General features: G+C 48.1%; 1 protein-coding gene across 4 annotated transcripts; it reads right to left on the reverse strand.

Annotated features, from left to right (window-relative positions):
- Positions 1 to 754: 754 nt before the first annotated feature.
- Positions 755 to 20,486, reverse strand: LOC142883548 (transmembrane protein 150A). 4 transcript variants are annotated; one of them, XM_076018508.1, is made up of 8 exons: positions 20,197 to 20,486; positions 19,605 to 19,855; positions 15,563 to 15,610; positions 14,596 to 14,682; positions 13,165 to 13,232; positions 8,147 to 8,274; positions 3,623 to 3,800; positions 755 to 2,741 (listed from the first exon to the last, which is right to left on the reverse strand). In XM_076018508.1, the coding sequence occupies exons 2-8, from the start codon at positions 19,667 to 19,669 to the stop codon at positions 2,443 to 2,445; spliced, it is 873 nt and encodes a 290-aa protein (XP_075874623.1). In that variant the 5' UTR covers positions 19,670 to 19,855; positions 20,197 to 20,486; the 3' UTR covers positions 755 to 2,442. The 4 variants fall into 4 exon arrangements, with proteins under 4 accessions (XP_075874623.1, XP_075874622.1, XP_075874621.1 ...); XM_076018507.1 differs by having other exon boundaries at positions 19,605 to 19,927; XM_076018506.1 differs by having other exon boundaries at positions 19,605 to 19,909; positions 20,181 to 20,486.
- Positions 20,487 to 21,034: the final 548 nt, after the last annotated feature.

The following is a 21,034-nucleotide window of genomic DNA, read 5'->3' on the forward strand; positions in this document are numbered from 1 at the left end:
GAGTGCAAAGAAATGAAAGAAATCTGAGGTTGAACTGTGGGAACAAACACGAGGGACCTTCTCAGACATTCAAATTGTGGTGTTGAATGGGGAAATTGGACAGCATAATTAACATGTAAGAACTGCGTAATATGACAGACAAAATCAGACATTTTCAGGAACTCTAGGAGGGCACAGCACCATTACGTGTTCCACAACTTTGTTGTGATGTTCTCCCACAAGTGTCGCAATTCCAGCCTTTGCTGCTGCGGGCTTTAAATATGCTATAATTTCAAGATGACCGGTGAGTTTAGGTTACGACCATCGGCTGGAGTCCCAACGCTCTACGTGAAGTGGCTCCGTTCACAAGTTTAATGCCGTTTGATCTGGCCTGAACGTGTAGTGGCATACAAGTCTGAAAACTGAAACGTTAACGCAGGCTCCTAATGCAATAATAATAGTAATGCAATTTGACCACTAGAGGGCAGCATGTGGTCGGCGGTGAGGCTGGTGAAGTCTCCGTCCGTCTGGCCTTTTTCGCCCGGAAATAAAAAAAAAAAAAACCAAACAAAACACAACAACCGCGCATTCAGTCTTGACAGCTGAATTAGAAATCGCCTCCTTTGTCAAACTGCACATTTTATTTGTAAAATACTGGCACAAAAGCAATCTTGGCTCAAACAAAGAACCATCTGTGGTGTGAATGTGTGTCTACAAACAGGAGAGCTAATTCGGTAAATCCTCTCGTGGCTTTGTTTTATTTTAACCACAGCACTTTGCCGTGTCTCAATATTACACTGCGACGATACACATTCATGAAGCCATTACGGCAACAACTTCCTGTTTTATGACACAACACAGACGGACCGAGAAAGTCCTGGAGCTGTGGATTCAGTGAAGGCAGTAAGTAGCACAGAGCGTTTGTCTGGCGCCAAATATCTGTTTTTGGCCACCTTGGCAGAAACACACTCACAACCTTCTGTCCACCGACTGCAAAAACCCCCGTGACACTGATAAGGCCTTTAGTGTTAAACCACAGGCTACATGACATTTGGCACTTTTTGGTCTCCTCCGATACGCAGCTATAGACGGTATGAGTTGTATCCTTGTTTCCCCTCCCAGTCGCGCTGAGAAAATCCAGCGAGTCGCTGAGAGACTCGAGAGTAGCATGTTGTTGACTGGAGGAGTTCGCGTGATGCGAGACCTCCATCGATTGGACCTGAACACACGTGCAAACCGTCGCGCTGGCCAGACCCCGGCAGAAGCCAGAGCTCTGGCCCGAATTAAACGGGTACACATCCACCCTGCGGATGCCGGTTCATCTGTCTCCCATATTCCCAACAGCCAGGACAACGGAGCAAATGTGAGATGAGGTTTCAGGTTGATATAATATTTTGATCCTTTGGAATAATAAAGGAAAAACGCCCCCCCACCCCCCACCTCCACCCTTTTTTTTTCCTTACTTACAGAGCTAGCCTTTACAGATGTTGTGATTGCTGTGAAATAATTATGTGGCACCCTAGACGCAGTGCTGGAGGAGCGGGGACAACGCTGGAAAATATGACGCGTCTGGCTCCTGCGGAGGATGTCGAAGCCGTCTATTCATACATTCAGCGGACAGAGCACCAGTTGGCCTTGGCTGGGCAGCTCCTGAGAAACACAAGTGAGTCGTAATAAGGCCGACTTTGGTTGACGATGGTGGCAGAAAAGAACAGTTCTCCGAGTGAGCGGCAGTCTTCTGAGTACAGGTAGAAATCACCAGTGGTGGCTCTCAGGAGGTTCTGAGCTCAACAGTGGTTATTGCAGGGGGTCGACAATGTAGCGCTGCTCCGCCGACGTTCAAACACTTCCTCCATTTTCCCTCCTGACAGCCCGTCCTCTGCGTTTATTGCTTTCATCCGTCCTCCGCTGGGGGGAGAACAAAGCTCAGGCGTGACCTCGCTCCCACGGTAACCCTCGTGAATCGCGCCCTCATCTCGCCGCCGTAACACTGTCAGCCGGGCCGTCCAGCAGCCTCTGCTACCTTTTTTTTCTCTTCTTTTAAACGCTCAATAAAAGCACGGCGCCAGTCGCTGGGTGGGACTGGGTGCCGAGAGCACTTGCTGGGAAAAAAAAAAAAAAGAAGGTCACAAGGTCTCGGTGGTGGGACAGCACATTCTTTTTGATCTGTTGGTCACCGGGATGGTGCAGGAGGGGGAAATATTTGGTGCCATACTTGTGCAAAATGCAAACATGTCCTTTTGAGAGGGCAAGAGAGACGCGCACACGCGCATCCACGCAAACCACACGCACACATAAACGGATCCCTCTGCTAAGACGGCAGACATTCATCCTCGGGGCAAGAAGAGAGTGGAATCCGCTCGGCAGCAGCCACCTGACTGGCAATGAACCATGAAAGCCATTGCAACCACCAGAGTTCTCAAGGCAAAAACAGGCGTGTGAGAGGCTACAGCGGCGCTGAGTCTACAGTATGGACATGTTCTCAGGTGGGTGAGGGTGCGAATGTGAGTGCGAGTGCGAGTGCGAGTGCGAGTGCGAGTGCGAGTGCGAGCTGGGCAGCGACAGAGCGTCCACTTTGTGTTCTCTCCCGCCCGGCCCCAGCGCTCCTCCCCTGGCCAGCACGGCCATGGTGTCCCCGGACATGCCGGCGAACTCAAAGGCAAAGGTCCCGTAAAACAGCATGATGATGCCGCAGAACACCCACTCGAAGATGGCCGAGGCGTGCTGCAGGACGAAGCTCTCCTGGCAGAAGTAGACGCCGCCTGGTGGGGGAAACAGTTAAGGAGAACAGCGTTGCGGTTCAGAGGCGAGTAAAGGCCTGACCTCACTGGGGCGCTAGCACAAACTCCCTATTAACCAAACAAGGAACTCAGAAATATGGTACATCCATCTTGCCGAACACCAACCTAAAGCATTGTCACTTAATATCAGTATGAAGGAATCAGCCAGCTTTCTTGACTGCAGGCTACTAGCAGGAAGAGACGAGCCTGGATGCTGCAGCTGTTTGTTGCCACGTTTAAGGTTTATCACAACTGAACAGCAGAGGGCATCGCTGAGGACTCAGGAGGCAAATTAGCCGAGAGGCTTTAGTACACCCATGTGGTCAGGTGGCCGCTGACGTGTGTCTATTGTCACCCCTCAGACCAGCAGGACGCCTTGAACAGTAGTTCAAGTTAACTTAACAGTAGTGTTATGTTTGGTGCAATTAATATCTGCAATGTGACCTGAATGTCACCAAGAAACTAAATTTGTTTGAAGTTTGTTAGTAAAGCCATGCAACTGTCACTTTAAATGCGGCACAAACACATTAAACATATGAATTAAATTGAATTTTAGTTTTGAGATAAATCTTATATGAGGACTGAGCTTATGAGTTATCGTTTGTAATTTGGGATAAAATTTTTAAGACCATAAATTTGTTTTTTTTTATTGCACCACTCCGGTTTAAATCTCCTCCTTTTTTTTGAAAATGTCTCCTCTATCAATCGTTGTATGCCGTCTATCGCGAGCAAAAAAAAAACGAGTCGTTGACCCTGAAAACCAAGGGGGCGAATCCACCCAGGGCTGGCAGCGTCACGCTCCCGTGTTGTGATGCACTTGACAGGCTCGAAGGCCGCCATCTGTCTGCGGCTGGGGAGGATACTGAGCACCAGGGCTGCGAAGGCCAGCAGGGTCATGCAGAGCCGGAGGTGGGCCACGCCGTACTCCCCCTGGGTCTTCGCCAGCCGGTAGGTCAGCGCCGACTGCAGGCACACGAACAGCATGCTGGTGGGGAAGGCGATTCCCGCTCCCACGTAGTGAAGAACTTTGGCATTGTCCACCTGTCAGACAGGCACAGAGAGGAGGAGAGAAAGTGGGGTCGCGTTAAAACGGGAAGTGACTGGGAGCAGCGGAGGGCAAACGTGAGACAGCGCCCGCACGATTGCGCGCCGTTATGTAACACATTGTTAGCGACCTCTTGGGCTTCGTTTAATGCAGAGCCAAAGACGGAAGAATGAAAACAAGAGGGCGACATGGAGCAAAGGACGGCGGCGGCGAACAACGCCCCTCTCTCTCTCTCTCTTTTCCCCCCCTGCCGGTCACAAGAACAATAAAAAACAATTCACAAAAGAGCTGTTGAGGGGCATGTGACTGCAACTCCCACTGTGGGCACACACACACACACACACACACACAGACACACACTGCACACACAGAGCTCTGATGTCCTGGTCAGAGCAGATAAAAATCAGTGGAGGATAAAGCCGAGCTTGAAACACGTCTTCAGGACAAATCCAGGCAGCCGTCAGAGATCGGCCTCTTTAAGCTAATGGTTAAACTGGTAGCAGGACCGCCGTGGAACATTTACAAAGATCCACTGGCATGAGATGGAATAGAGAGTAGCAATGTAAAGTGATTAAAAAAAATAAAATAAAAAGACTATTCTTTTTCATTGAGTGATAATCACAGTTTAAAGAGTTGGGCCAACTATTAGCATGTTTCCTGCCTAAAACGTCGATCCATTCATTCATTTTTCGTAAAAAAAAAAAAAGGAATGAATTGGGACCTCAAGATCATATCTAAGTCATATGTATAAATAACATATGACAACTTGACCGACTTGAAGTCACCAAACAACCCTCCAAACGTCAGGTTGGCCTTTCTTGATCGAGATCTGCTGATGAGAGAAAATTGCCACTTGACTCCTCCTGATTGGAATGTTCAAGTCTGACAGCTGAAGCAACACGGCCGCCGGTTGCTGCAGATGACATAAACATCTAGTCACTCGCTGGCAAAATGTAAGGTGCATTACCTCAGTATTACCCGCTGGCCCTTCAAATCCTTTGCCAGCCCTCCACTCAATCCACTCGGCCCACATGATTTCTTTGGAATCATTAGCACAACACTCTGCAAGTTATGTGGCTCTGGCATATAAGCTATTTGTCCGGTGACCCAGGTAGTACATGCTGAACATTCTTGTGCACTAGGCTAATCCTTCAGACTGGACCGAGTCCGATTTCCAGACCGTTCAATATGAAAAGCAAACACGGCAGCATGAGGAGTCTGTTCTTCTGCCATCAATTCTTTTATATCATCTCGCCCTCTATTGTTGCAAGGCCGCATTCTTCTTTTTTTCCTTTTGCTTTTTCAACAAACAAACCTTGCGTAATACCAGCTTGTAATGCAAAAAAAAAAAGCCCCCGAGAGGTCTCTCAACAAAAACACAGGAACAAAAACGTTTTGTGTTTTAAATCCATGAGAGTTTTTCTTTTTTTGGTTGAGCTGATTGAGATGATTGCAGAGGACTGAAATCTTGCCAGCGGGAGCAGAAAAGGGAAGAGGAGTGATGAGGCACATGTGGAGGAAAGGGACAGTGAGGAGGAGATGTTTTCCCAATAACGCTGAGGTCACCAAAAAAAAGATATACAGTTTAACATAATGCTCGCCCTCACTGTTATGGTTCCGGCACCAAAGACATGGCCCTCTGCGGCGGGAGCATCCTTGAGCGGCTTGATGACTAAGCAAGATCAGCCGGATAAATCCATTCCTGCATACATGAATGGTAATGGTGCTCCCCGAACAGGCGACTGGTTCTACTGGTGGTGCCGTGTTAAAGGGTGTGAAGGGGGTTTTCTTTACTGTCTATGCGCAGCGCCACTTCAAAACTATTTTGTTGTTTTCAATCGTTGCTCATTACAGAAATATGAGCTGTGGGAGTGGAAAAAAAGGGGAAGGACACACATGTGGGAACAAGCCCAACTGACACACAACTTGGGTTTTCAGTTTTCCGAAAACTGAGCCCGATATGGTGAAGTGAAACTTAGCCGTCCCTGCCTACTACAATCACATGCTGGTGATTAATCTACGTCCAACTTCTTTTAAACTCCTTTTATGAAACTAAACGGAGACCTGAACCTTCAGGGACCCCTGTTATGCAAATTGACTTGAATATGTGTCTTCTTCCCTGTCAGTGAACTCAGGTAGGGTCATCAAACCCCCGCTAATACATGCAGTTCAGAAAATCAGCCTCATGTGACATCACAAGGGGCACTGGCGCTTCTTCCAGGTTAGCAATAACACCCCGCAACCAGGTGTCCCAACTTCTGAAACCTCCTCGCGGCTGCCTCCTTTTTGTCAAATAAAGAGGTCGCTCAGGCCGGAAGCTAAGCTGAGCATTTTTGCTGGAGACTGTAAACAGAGAGCTAAATCTGCTGCTTCCTAGAGATCCGGACAGGGGATTTAATTTTCTGAAAAATCTTCAGAGTGGAAAGGGCAAAAAAAAAAAAAAATCACACGCAGGATGTAGCCGGACAAGCCAGACGCTAACCAGCTGTTAGCTAGCTGCTAGCAAGCTGCTGGCTTCAGATTTGCCAGACAGACAAAAGACCGATGTCACTTGTCTCGTCAGACTGTTTGTATCCCGGCTATAAACAGCCTTCCACTGAGAGCACTGTCATTACATGGGCAGTGATGTAACCCTCCATCGTCTGTTTCTGAGATTATTTTTTTTCCCGGAGAGGTCCAAACCATCAGACTGACTGGCAAGGAAAACTCCCAACGCCTTACATAACGCACGACTCCAAACTCTTTCCACAGTTCTACACGCCGTTGCGGTGTGTTGTGGCTTTCGGTCCGGCCGCCGTCTCCCCACCCTGCTCGTATCAATCAGCGGCAGAAGCTGCCGAGGCACGTTTTGGCGCTAAACACCCTGCCCTCTGCGGCCGATGACGTTTATTCACCATCATCGACGCCCCTGCTTCCATCCCGCTGGAATGTCCAGGGACGGGCAGGCGTGTCTGTGAGGCAGCCAGCCGGCCAGCCAGCCAGCCAGCCAGCCAGCCAGCCAGCCAGCGGCTAAGACCAGGCCTGTGATTGGTTACGGACGAGGCCTGCACAACACACGCCCTGTCTCCTCTCTATGTGCGTGGCCTGACTTGATGACTCATTTCCCCCCCTGACGCTCTCTCTCTGTATAATTCCTCCCAGGTCTACCGGGCAGAGGCTGTGGAAAAGACGCGGGAAGAGGGTGAAGGCAACATCTACACACGGTCAAGTCTCTTTGCGCAGCCACTGCTGCGGAGACAAGGCGAGTGTATTACCCAATATGTCAAACCACGCACACAAAAAACTGGTTATTGACACTACTCATAAATCACAGCTGACACACAGGTTCCTAAATGCCAGCTGCTCGGCTGCTTATTCAACCCCCCCCCCCCTGGTTCCCATCATTTACTGTTTAGGAACGTGACATAACAATCCTGACGGTAAGTCCTCCAAAGGACAAGGAGATGTGTTTATATTAAATATGAAGTGTGCCCAAGGATGCAGAGTCGCAGACACGCAAAAGAGGGAATGCAACATTCCGGTCGAAGTCGAAGGACGTTGAAATATCGCAGCGATGCAAAGTCCTGCACCGAACTCACTTATTATCGCTGAGGTCAGTCCCCTGAAAGCCTCCTTATTTGTAAAAGCCTCCCTTTTCGCTCTCCCTCATCCTTCAGAACAGGCAAACACTCACAAATTGTTCCGAGGCATCACGCCAGGGATAGAAATATTTTTAACTTGCAGGAATTTCCAGAGAACAAATATCTGCATGGAAGGAATTTGCGTTGGATCTGCACGGCAGTTCCCAGGTTTTGAGCCTGAACCACCAAAATGAGTCTCACTGTATTAATTATTGAAGCCCAGAAGGCAGAGTTACCGTGAGACATAGGGTTTTCTTTTGTACATATACAAATATTGCCCCCACGCTCTGGAGCGCTCTAGCTAATTTTATTAGGTCCTGGCTTATCTATTATTAAAACTTGCCTGTTTTCTTGGGCCTTTCCGTGCCCTTAAAGTTGCTATCAGAATTGTATTTATATTTGACTGTTTTATTTGTTTTGTTTAGTTTTCAATGGCGTCTTACTACATCACGTAGCACTTTGGTCAACTTTGTTGTTTAAAATGTGCTCTATAAATAAATTTGATTTGATTTGAAATATTGAATGATTTTGAGCAGACTGACCGCCCATCTGAGACTGTAGGGAGTTTGATGCTAAAAGGCAACATTTTGCATTATACACAAAACGACAAGCAGTGTAAATTCTAAAGCGCTAACGGCCGTAGCCAGACGTGTAGATGAAATGCATTATTATGTCTTTGTTTGTGGACTCACTGAGGGAAATTTAAAAAAAAAAATTTGTACCTGGAAGTTTCCCACCATGATGAGTCCGGCAGCACAGATCCAGCCTGTGGACAGACCTGCCGTGTTGAGGACGCAGTTCTGGTGCTTCTCGATGACGTGGGCATAACGGAACAGCACGATCACCATCACTACAGCCAGGGAGACACACACAGGGGGGAGAAAATGGCTCAGTTATCGCCGGTTCACCTTCAGGTCTTTGCTGGGAAAATTCAGGGGAGAGAGATGGGAATCTTTTAGCTGGTGCTGGAAAAGAACAAAAAACAACCGAGTTGTAGAGTATATATCAGGCACCGTGTTGATGCCGTGTTCGACGGTGCGCTGCCTGGCTTCAATTTAACGTGCCTCCGTCATCCAAAGTATACAACAGTTCCCTGGAAGCTGATTAAGAGTTACAGCCCCGGTGAAAATCTCTGCCAAACCGGCGGGAATACGAGACGGGGAAATGGCGGGAAAGTGGGGACCACCGCCGGGGTTGTGTGCGTGTGTGTGTGTGTGTGTGTGTGTGCGTGTGTGCGTGTGCGTCTGGCATCTGATTAAACGCTGGGAGGGAGGGGGAAACTAAAGTGCAGTATACGGGACGGGGCGCTCGACTGCAGATGCGCTAATGCGCTGTGACTGGAGGCCATTGTTGGCGCGCGAGGAGGGGCCGGACCCCACCCGCTTCTTCTTGTTAGCACCTCGCCTCGTTTTGGCGTTGGCGGCGGGGGCGGTGGGGGCGGAATCAGAAGGAACACGGAGCCCCTCGTGTCTTGACCTGGGGCCCATGTGACCACCGAGCTGTTGTCTTAACGCTCCACTAAATCGCTCCGTTTTGCCAAAAGCCGAACACAAATGGAAAATGCGGTCACGGAGAGGAAAGGAAAACATTAGCGCTGGACTCCACAATGCGCTGCTTGTCTCCAGCAGTCGCAGTTTTGGATACACTGTGGTTGGCAGGAAGTAAAAGAGATGGAACGAAGTCATTTTTGGAACTCGCGCGTGATGGTGTGTTTCTTTTTTTACAGTGTCGACGGCTCTGAGGGGAAAGGTGATGCCGAGGAGCGCTTGTTTTGGAAGTTGTTTTCTGATCCAATAAACGTTGTCTGTCAGGCTTTGGGTTAAAAATCACGGCCGGGATTAGCGGTTTTCCAGGCTAGTTCCTTAGGGGTGGTCCAAAAGCCCACCCGTAAAACAAGGGATGGATTACTCCAAGAAAAAGTTCACCACCAAATTGAAATGTCACTCAAAAGCAAGGAGAGTCTGCGAATTTCACCAGCGTCTGTCTGTGTCAACTCCTCGGAAAAATGTTCCCATTCTGTTTAAACACTTCTCGTGCTTTCAAGTCGCTTGAACGGAAAGCATGCGTGTAAATATTCCTGCATGCAGAAGGGCAAAATGCGCCTGCCTGCCTCCTGCTGCTGCTGTTTCCAAAACGAACCGAGACGTTTTGTTTCTGCGGCTCCTGCGACTCTGCCTCTCCGGCGTGTTTGGCTGTTTGCGTGAGCCCGTCCTCCGCCTCGACCCGACTCATCTGGCAAACCAATATCACGTATAAACATGGAAAAATTCTCCCGGCGCGGAAAACAATCTTTCCACTGTGTGCCTCTCTCCTCCCGCTCCAAACGGAGAGCGACGCTACGTTTCTGCAGGGACGGGCGGCGGCGGCTGGATTCTTCTTATTAGATTACGGCCGTCTTGGCCTCTGCGCCGCAGACCGGCTGGCTTTTGCCGTTTGGACGAAATTGCCTTTTGCCTCGAAATGAGCGCGTTTGGTCTGGCTGGCATTTAGCCGCTGACGCCGGGTGATGTAAGCTCTGCGGGGAAGGCGAAAGCCGGAGGAGGAACATTCTTCCTCCCGTTCTTCTGAAACATATCCGCGTTTCACTGTGAGCCGGCGCCCTGGGATGGATGTCTCTGCGAGGAGGCACTCATGCTGAGGGCCACGGGGCTCATGCCGGCGCTAAGGTTACATCTGCGATGGCTGAGGAGTGCAGCTGACCTCCACCTGGCCTCTCACCATCGGGACAAGCTGTCGACAATTCAACTGGAGGAATAAATTTACATTGACGAGCCGACTTTACGTTCCCCCGACTTTGTAAGTTTAGCGCTGGACTGCACTTGAGTCTTTATGAGTCTTTCAATAGGCACCCACTTTGGATTTGGACGCGTTTCAACTTTGCTCTCTGCTGACCCACAATTGTCCACCACAATGCGTGGTTAGCTAGAGCTCGTCAACGTCTAGATTTGATTTGATTTCAGTGTTGCATGGCATTATTGGATTAAGCGGTCCAATGATATTTAATTCCAGGTTCTAGTGGAGAGCAACTTTGTAGGATGTGTCGTCTAAAAAGCTTCATAGATTTCGAGAAAACGGCACAATTAGCCCTCTGTTTACAGCCTCCTGCAAAAATGATGCATTGTTGTATTTAACTACATTTCTTGAAGGAGACTATAAAGGTGGCGGCTAGGTGGAACAAAACGCATGAAGGGCGGTGCCACCGACCTGGGAGAGTTGTCGCTGAGAAATTGCTGACCTTTGTGACATCACAAAGGGTGGGTCGCATATTACCTTTAGACAACACTGATGAAGGGGCATTTTGCATAATACAGCTCCTTAAAGGTACAATGCAGTTGCATCACGCTGCGTGTTTTCACACCCACACGTATCCAAATAGCAGGTGAACGCCACATAATCCCAAAAAGGTTGCGCCACACCTTGCAGGAAAACAAACTGGGCTCTCTCAATGAGGAGATGGATTTCCCCCGAAAGCCTCCAGCTGCACTTTCCAGCACAGCAGGTATTCCGGGAAAGAATACACACATTGTCTTTGAGTCACTGAGTGCGCGCGCACATGTGCGTGGACTTGCAGGGACAGAGACACACACACACACACACACACACACACGCAAAAAAAAAAAAGGCAACACACGGTTCACTGAGTCCACGTTATCTCAGACAAACTCCAGACCCAAGTGTAGCATGAACAATCTTCAAAGTACGACACAAAATCAATAGGCTAAAAAGCTAAGCGCTAATTACTGTATTTACAATGGCCTGTTGTGGAGCGACGTTCCACAATAGCTTAACCTAAAATCGTTGGAATGCTAATGACTCGCTTTGCGACGGGCATTAACGCAGGCTACGCTCACATTAATTGGGTGGGTTGTAAAGTTGTAGATTGATTTGTTTTCAATCGACATAACTTATGTAATCGAGATCTTTTTTTTTTTTTTTGTTGCTGCTTTAAAGTTTTGATTACTTAGTTACTTCCTGCCACTACTTGGTTACTTCACAATAGCAAACTAAGGGTTGTTAGGAGGATTTTTTTGGACCGTTCACAGACGGCGGTTGCCGCGGGGGGGGCGGCTGTTGAAACATGAAGTGTGAAATAAATCACTAAATGAATGAAGGAAACGCATGTGCAGAGAAAGAGGAAGAGGTAAAGATTACTTCACTTTTGAGGGGTAACTGTGTTGAGACGTCACATGCTGCACTGCACTATATAGCAATGAGATTCTCACTGAATGCAAATATACCCAAGGAAAATAATGCAGTGCAAACACCACTTGTTTGTATCGTGTTTCTGTAACGCCATTAGAGTTTATTGTACAAATTTGCAGTAAACGGATTTCCTTCATTTGTTTCCTCAGTCATCCACGAATGGCCATGTGACTGGCCATTCGTGGATGCTGGATGATTTTTTTTTTAAATTGAAATCAACAGCTGTGATGTGCCAATTATGTGCATCGCCAATTGTTAAATGTTTTCTCGGGGCCATAAAAAAAAACAATCAATGCAGTTGCTATCAAGGTGTCCACAGACACAATAATCCAGTTTAATGATTCATATCCATGAGGAGTCTTCACCCCGCGGCTACTCAAGAGGTGGAGGAGAGGTTAATTTTGAACCAGAGGGCCTGGCCTGCACCTAATTTTGCAGTCGTGCTGCGCAATCTTTGTTTTTAAGAAGTTACTCGGGATGGCGACAAACGTCATCTTGCATCACTTAACCGCCACTGCTTGAGCAACGTGCGAGTTTTAGCGGCGCTGCGCTCGTGTGACTGTTGTCGAGGGACCAACTGGACACTGCTGCGAAGATGTTGGATAACCGTCTCCCAACTACTCCTAGTGTTTTATACTGCGGGGCGACGCTCGATTCCACACGCTTATGGTAGCAGCGCCCTTTGTGACATCACAAAAGAACTGATTCTGTATGTTTTTGGGAAACACGCTCCCTGAAAAGTGGAAAGAATCAAAAGAGTAAAAGCCTTGCACGTGGGATCATTAGAAATCAAAAATGTAGAAATTATTTTTTCTTCATAATGCGGGACCCTCAACAAGACTCTGGGTTAATCATCAATCTGGATGGATCACCGTCTCATCGTGTCTCTCTTTTTTTTTTTTCCTCCCCCCCAGATGTCAGGAAGAAATGTCCCCTCCTCTCGCCTGCATTATGCGTGTGCCCACACACATGAAATGTTCCTGGCTGCAGCTGGAAAACATTAACTCCATCAAGGTATGCAGTACTGCCTGGTAACGCAGTCTGTGTGCAGACACACACACACACACACACACACACACACACACACACACACAAAGAGCAGAGACCAACGAACCGGAGCTCCTGCTTTTAATGTCACACGTCTCAACTGCAAATTAGCTGTTTATTTTTTTTTTCAGAGTTATGAAACCATTCTGACACTTTTTCTTAAAAAAAAAAAAAGAAATTGCCATCAGTTCATTTGAAGTTGAAGAATATATAGGTGTTTATTTCGTACAATTGCAGTGGATGTTTAGGGGTTGATAAAAAAGATTGGTACTGAGGGTTCAGGTTGTATTACTTCATTTTTATTGTAATCTGAGGGCAAAGTTTTAGTTTCACTATGACACAATCTATTAATTACCAGTTAATTTGAAAAGAAAGTAGGAATTGAAACTATGTGGGAAAATGTGAATACAGTTGTCGTGCGTGCGCGCGCGTGTGTGTGTGTGTGTGTGTGTGTTTGTGCGTGCGCGTGTGTGTGTGTGTGCTGCCTTACCCATGAACGATCCCGTGCTGCAGATAAGGCTGAAAAAGCAGCTCTCCGGAGGAAGAGCTCCGCATTTACTACAAGATAAAAACAAATGCACAGACATAGATTTAGAGTCATTCATTGAACTCGCACGCACGCACACACACACACACACACACACACACACACACACACACACACACAGCAACGGAAGACGCACATGCACACGCACACGCAGTACCGCCGGTTTTTCCTTTCGCGTTGCGTAATCTGAGACGTGGCACGTTTTTCTCGTGCGGGAGGCAGGAAGTAGGTGAGGGGCCGGACGAGCCACCTTTTCCCAGAAGGAAGCAGGCGGCATCGCACACTTGACTTCGGGGTTTTTTTCCAACCTCCTGCTTTTCTTCAAGAGGTGAGATGCGAGGGGGAGCGAAAGCGGGGGACACTCGCGGGCCACGCGGGCCAACGTCCACGGCCAAGTTCCTGCTAACCCTCCCAAAGCCAAAGCCCTCTCAGCTGACTGCCATCACACTTACACATTCCTCAGGGCCTGAGAAGCAGGACTCAGCGGACAGTAATAGTATTAAGAATCTCTCGCTCTCTCTCGTGGGATTTTCTTTCCTCAACATTTAACCTAAAAAGCTTTTTTTTTTTTCTTTTTTTTTTCCTTTTCCTCCAAATCCTCCGCCGCCGATGACAGCGCGTAATCACTTCATCGAACATCCATCGCGCCACTCTGGCAAATATTGCTCAGCCTCCGCATCAGGGCGCCTGACTTTCCTCCCCGGCGAGTGGCGGAAATTTTGTTTGACAGCCCTCGCAGTCTCTGTTTTTACACAATGCGACTCGCGTGTCGTCGCCCCTTGTATAGCAGGAGGCAAAAGTCGCAGGGATTTCTTTTGGTTTTGCCAGATGACTCTGCACAGACTTTTCTTACGCAAAAAAACAAAACAAAGAAAACCCACCGGCATTTACTCTCCGCCGCTACCCTTTAATGTCGGGAGGCTCTGGAAAAAAAAGAAAAAAAGCCAAAGAAAAGAGTGGGAGTGTCCCGCCTTCCTTCCAAAATGTAAGTCGACTCCTCTGGGAGTGTGTTTACATGGCGAGGCGGAGGACCACGCTTTGCCTCTGAACTGCCACGGTGGCAGGCAGGCAGGCAGGCAGGCAGGATATTTCAGCTCCAAGTTATTTTCAGAATGCAAACGCACTCACACGTGCGCACGCACACACGCACGCACGCACACTCGGAGGAACTATCTCCTTCAAACCCGCTCGCTCCTCGTGCCGACAGGGGTCACGTCGAACAATGGAGGGGCGTTCCTGTCTTCTTCTTCTTTTTTTTATGCTTTTTTTGTGAAATCGTCGGACAAACACTTGAATCCCACGGAGGGGCAGAGCAGGGACGGACAGACAGACGGACAAACAGGGACAGTCAGGTTTGCCCTCAGTCTCACTGACCTGATGAGAGGCACATTGTCCAGAGTGCAGCATAAGGTCGGGCCCCTTTGCAAATGCAGCTCCTCTTCACATGACTGGTTGTACAACCTGGAACGGCAAACATGCATGAACACGTGCGCGCGCACACACACGCGCGGGGATATTCTGGGGTTGCAGAAATCAGGGCAAGTCCTAAGTGAAACGGGGCAAAACGCCCACGCAAACAGGGCGCAGATGCACTTTTCCGATAATTCTCGACTTTGCTCGCTCCATTTGTGTGTTATTTGGGAAGATGACGGGCAATTCTCCCGGAAAACTATTGGCGGCACTTGGTAGAAAGGGTCGAAGAGGAGTACATTCAGTTTCTGTTGTTTTTTTTTTGCTGTTTGGTTTTGCGGTCACATTTTGTCAAATGTGTTGCAAGTGTTGCAAGATTGGAATTTCGCGAGGAAAGGGATCGTCCCTTCTGCTTGTAGCTAAAAGACACTCATGAAAGCAGCAGCCACTTGTATAAACACGACTCTTAAATTTCCACCAAATGTTCTAATCAGTGGCTAGAAGGCAAAGGAGGGAAATTATTCCTCGTGTCCATAAATGAGCATGACAAAATGGAAACCTTTGATCTTTATATAACACACACACACACAAAAATAAGCGACTGATTACAATATTTGTCGTTCAGCCGGATGGAATGTACTCATGGTTTCAACACAGCCGCTGATGATAGGGTCTGTTTTACGAGGACGAATTCCTCCTTTAAACAATAGATGAGTTCTTGAGAGGCTCGGTGGGTGGATTTCTCTGCTTTCACACCTCAAACGGAACCACAACACAGTCCATCTGGAGGCAGAGACACTGCGCAGAGTTTGATTGGCAGCTCTTCCCGACCATACTTGTTTACTTTATGTTTATTTTACCACTGGTATGAAAGATGGAAGATGTGAGGTCGCAGTGGGAGTGAATTTAAACAATGTAGTTTCTAACTCACCAGTTATCCACGGGGCAGACGTGTTGATTGTACAAAGCCATGGCATAACTAGAGAGAGAGAGAGAGAGAGAGAGAGAGAGAGAGGGAGAGAGAGGGGAAAGCAAGGTCACTGTGTTTTCTCCATGATTGTTACATTATTTGAATTGACACAATGAACAGCACAAAAACATTAGAACCCGTGTTCCGGTAGAGTATCCAAAAAAAAAAAACCTCAACGTCTCTCCAGAATACAGGGGATCTCGGGGGAGAGGACAAAGATTTGACTGTGATTGCTGGTGCTAGTTCCCTTTGTGACATCACAGAGGGCCGATCTCTTGCAACTAAGCTAAGGACGTAAAGGATGGACTGGGAAGTTCACTGTCAGGATAGAGCTGCTCAGTCCATCTGTGCGTAAGGTGTAAATATCTTGTTTTCTCTTCCATTTATACGCTACAAATATTTTATTGTTATTTTTTATTGCCTTATTTCTTTTAATTAATATAATTGTCTTTTTGCACTATACAGTTAGGATCAATGAAGGTCTTTTATTCTATTCTGAATTATGATTACAAGTCGTCAGTCAAGTGAATTTGCTTAATATCGGACCTTTCACACAAGACAAATCACGATCTGCGAAACAGGTGCAGGCTCTGATAAATGGGCCAGTGACAGCGAGCGCGTGCCGCTGCAAGTCGGCGTCAGCGCATCGGATCGGTTCTCGAGCAGTCGGTCACAGCGAGGACACCTGCACCAACAACCCGGCCAAGTGTGTCCAGTTTGTTTAAACCTGACGGATCGGGTTGAACGGCAAACACCATCCTGGAATCACAGGGGTCACTGACACACACACACACACACACACACACACAAGCGCAAAAAGAACAGGTTCACGTCGGCCCCCGCTGCTCTGATTAATGCTCTGACCGACCGGCGGTGTTTGCTCGGCGAGGTCGACGACCAACCACTTCCACGCGCCCTGGGGTTTCAGAGAAAGAGCCCACGCTCTGTTTGTCGAGCCAAACGCTGCGCTTCTGCTGCTCACCATTTTTCTTCCGCACCACAAATTTAAATGTGAGCATTGAAAAAAAAATGTGAGAGATGTGAAGTGACCTCTTTCTTACGGCGACAGAGGGCTGAAACTGAAGCCCAGTTTTGTTTACGTCTTGAGTTATTTCAGGATGAAATGGACCTTGAGATTGTGCAAATATGCAACGCTATTAGGTTTAAGGGGCCGCTCACAGAACGGGGACGGTGGAACACCCGGCTGACCCGCCGTGCCGACCTGATAACTCAGCGACTTGTTATTTACTCACGCGAGCAACTAACCCCGATGAGAGCCAATTGTTTCTATCACTCTGGAAACACAGTCGCAGGCAGGATGAGAAAGCATCCAGTCTCGCTGGAGTCACAGTTCAGTCAGAGTTTAAGTACCAATCAACCGTGTTTCCAAGGGCCGTAGTTTCCAAATTACAAGCCCATCATTGTGCGGTTCAGACGTTATATAAAGACGGGACGCGCACACCTGCTGCCTCCTGGACGCTTGCCGGTGCGTAACACAAACACACACGCAAAAATGTGACGATGATTTCTGCGCAAGAGATTGTTTGCTGCGTGGCAAAGATTCAAGCGTGAACAGCCTGGGTCGTGACAATACACGATGATGCAAGGTCACTCTCGATGGATATTAACAACAAGTGTCTCCATATCTGTTTAGTAAAATCCAATTAAAGGAGCACCGTTGGCACGAGACATCAGCGAGCTGTTTTATACTTTTATCTGTCGCTCATCCTCACAAGTTTCACTCAGCCAGCAGCATAGGAGCAAGCGGAATATGCCATAGCGTCATAGACTTTAAGGTTTTCATTTGCCTGACACGTTTCCACCTTCATCCGAGTGTACAAGAATACGCCAAAACATGTCAGGTAAATGAAAACCTTAAAATCTATGTCTGAGATAAAAGAACCAACGAGATAATTGTAAGAAAAGACAGAATGAGCTTATCAGTTATGATACAGCGTCGCTTTCTTTGATTTCAGTTAAGATTTGGCTTTACCTCTCAGGACAATGCAAAAATTGCTCATTAAAAAAGCAATTTATTAAGTTAGATGGTCGTCCATCTGTGCAGCCGTGACTAATATGCAAAATCAGATGCCAGGCAAGGAAAACATTCACAATTTATGAAAGGAAAAGACACCGTGGCCACTGTAGGAACATTATTTACATTTGGTCGGCTCCCAGCGCTATAACAGGAGCAGTGTGGAGCTGTCGGGTTTTTTCCAAATTACGTTATCCTTTTTTTTAGCCGCGTTCGGAGCCAAACTGCTGCTGTCTGTGCTCGACAGAGGCCGTGTAATAACAGGTTTGTTTACGTAATTAGAGCTCTATCACAGCTCAGCGGTGCCCGTAAACTTTAACCGCATGTGTGCGGCGCACACGTGGAAAATACAATGTTTTTTTTTTAATCATTCGAAATTGGAACAGGACCAATTCCACCCCACTTTTCTTTTTCTTTTTTTTAAAGTCCTCCCTAGGAAGGAGAGGGCACGGCACAATTCCCAAAAGCTGTGCAAAAATAACACACGTGAAAACCACAGGAAAAGGGTGTGAGGCATCAACCAAAGATGTATTTTGGCAGTGAGGGGTGGACTCCTTTTAGGAGGGCTGCTGTAATGTGCAGCCTTCTGCAACTGTACACGGCACCTTCCGCGGGACTCAAGTTTTGAGCCACGACATTTGAATCGTTTGAAAAGAAAAAAAAGGGGGCGAAAATTAAACTAATCCCAGATTCTTGGGCTTGGCACAAAGCGCCGAGCCTCCTCAGACTTCTCCTGGGTGCATGGCGGCCAGATGTGAACGTCCTGCTCTCTGTTACCCGGCCCTCAGTATTTACCTTACTCCCATCGAGCCACACTCAGTAAAAAAAAAAAAAAAAAAAAAAGGGCGGGGGGGGTTACGCAACATGTCACATCCTTTGACATTCCGAGAGCCGAGGGAAAAAAGGGGGCAGCTCTTAGAAACAAGGCACCCTTGTGAAGGTACCAGGGAGGAGGTGAATTTTAAGGGACTGACAGTCAGCAACATTTTGACACGGATCAACTCCCCCCCCGCCGCCCAAATCCTCAGACACACCAGTTTAAAATAACTCCGAAATGCTCCATATTCTACCCCCCTCCTTCCCACAAAGCCTCACGCACCTGAATACACACTGAAGCCGGGATGCAGCCCGGCTTACAGATCAAATAAATGAACAAGAATCGTGAAACCTTCTCTGTTTTGCTATCTCCTGATCCGAGCACTCGCACGACAGCCAGAAGATCACAGATGAAGCAAACAGTCTAAATGCAGAAGTAAACCAATCTGGAATTGGGCCATCTGTCTGCTAACGCGACCCCCCCCCCCCCCCCCGCCTACCCCCCCTTTGGGTTTTGAATTCCTCCCGTCACTGTAATAACAGAGCAACAAGGAACGCCGTCAGCCAAAACATAACAGAGGAGGTCTTTCATCTCGCGCACGTCTCCTCACACAAGGTGCAAAACGCACGCATCACTCTTAAAGGGGGAGCCGGTGATAACAAGTCAGGCTCCTGTCCTGGAGAGAGTTAATCCACGTGTGATTGCCATGGCTTCCAGGAATTCTCGGTAAATATTCAGCGCGCGGCTCTTCTCTCCTGGAGGCGAGAGAAGCTCGTACACAAGCAGCATATCTGCCAGAAGATCTGCCGTGTGCACTCCACTGACGGGCTTCGCTCGCTTAATGTCGTTTGCATTTGTGAGTTATTGGTCTCTTTTTCCTGCTAGATTCACTCCTTGAAGCTTCAGGTGTCTTCAGAGTCCATGAAAAAAAAAAACAACCAAGCAGCCAACAGAACATTCACTTTTCCATCAAAACAATGCACTCAATGATGATTATCAGATAGAAACGCAATCACAGTGCATCTCTGGTGGCTGACAACTGCACGCAGGTCAGTTTCAAACATTTATTTTTGATTTGAACTGACACGACTGGTGCTTCACTTTTTCATAGCTTGATGATAGAGGCAGAGTACGAGTGGTCTTGTACTTACACAACCCAGATCCCAGTAAAGGTCAGGACTGGGAGGCTGACGGGCAGTATCATCCACAGAGACATCTTCCAGCACCTCGCGCAGCCCCTTTCTTCTTCTTCCTCTTCGGCCAGCCGAGCACTACCTGCTCGAGTAGTTCTATCATTTAACTGAGTGTGACTGACGTCCTCGGCGACGGATTCATCCTTTCCCCGGAGATGGACGGGGGCAGAGGGGACGCTTGCCGGACAGGTGAGGGCTTCGCTGCGGAGCTGGCGAACAAGAGCGGTGGGAACGTCGTTAGTAATCACGGCCGGTCATCGGGGCTCCTGCTGCGGAGTCTGCTGCGTTAAAAAAAATAAAATAAAATAAAATAAAATAAAATAAAAAATAAAAATAAGCGTTGCTTTGGGGGAGTAGCCACTTGTTATCGTAATAATAGGCTGCGTATCACATGCGTTTCGATGCATTTAGAATGCATGCAACTTCACCTTCTTTTCAATGCGACAAACGCCGGACTGCATCTGACCTCATTCAACAGGGATGCTCACCTTAACACCCCCCCAGTTAGCATCAGCCGCAAAACGGCAAAAACACATCTCCGTCGCCTCACCTTCTGCCTTTAGGTTCCCTTGCAAAGTTTCCCGGGCCGCCGTTCAGTGCCTCCTGAGCGGTCGGTCTGCCCCGCACACTTCGAGTGGGGTGAGGAACCAAAACCAAACCGCGCAGCAGACTGATCCGAACCGGGTTTGAATGGATCGCCGCCGCGTTTTGTTGCCTTTTTTCTGTGTGTGTGTGCGAGGTCCCGTTAGCCGTCCTGGTGCGGAGCTGCGGTGGGGGATGGCTCGCTCACATGCAGTCTCTCTCATCGCATCGCCGCCACGAGACTATCCAGCTGTTTGGCTCCGCCCCCAAGCCAGAACTCCCCTCTCCCTCGTACTGTAGCGCGTCCGGAGCTGCGGGTGCGTTGCATTCATGTGCCGCGGAGCCCCACGGAGGCGGGGACGACTCGATCAATCGCCGAAACAAGCTGCTTTTGTTTGCTTTTGCACATTTTGCGAGGGCCAATACATTAAAAAAATAACCCTTGGCAGGTCCCAGATTTAATTCATATGCTGTTTGACCCTCTATATATATACAGTATTCATGCTGGCCAGGGTCCGGTGCGAGAACCTGACAGGAACTAAACTCTTGAGCCGTGGCTGTTCCCTAGCAACGCAAATCAGATGGAGTGCGACGCTCATTTCCTCGGCGTAGCAGATAAATAAATAAATTAATGAGCCTATCTCATCAGGACAAACTAGCGTCCATTTTCCAGAGCATTTCCGCCCAGTGGATCTAAACGCATCTTGTTGGAAAATGCCAAGTAACTTGACTTGTAGCACATTGTTCAAAAAGGGACACTTTGCGAGGTTTCGTGTAAGAATACTAAGAGAATATGTTGTTAGTGC

Source organism: Nelusetta ayraudi, unplaced genomic scaffold (assembly GCF_046127955.1).
Source record: "Nelusetta ayraudi isolate G7.1 ecotype Tasmania unplaced genomic scaffold, CSIRO-AGI_Nayr_v1 ptg000008l, whole genome shotgun sequence".
In the NCBI taxonomy this organism is placed as follows: Eukaryota; Metazoa; Chordata; class Actinopteri; order Tetraodontiformes; family Monacanthidae; genus Nelusetta; species Nelusetta ayraudi.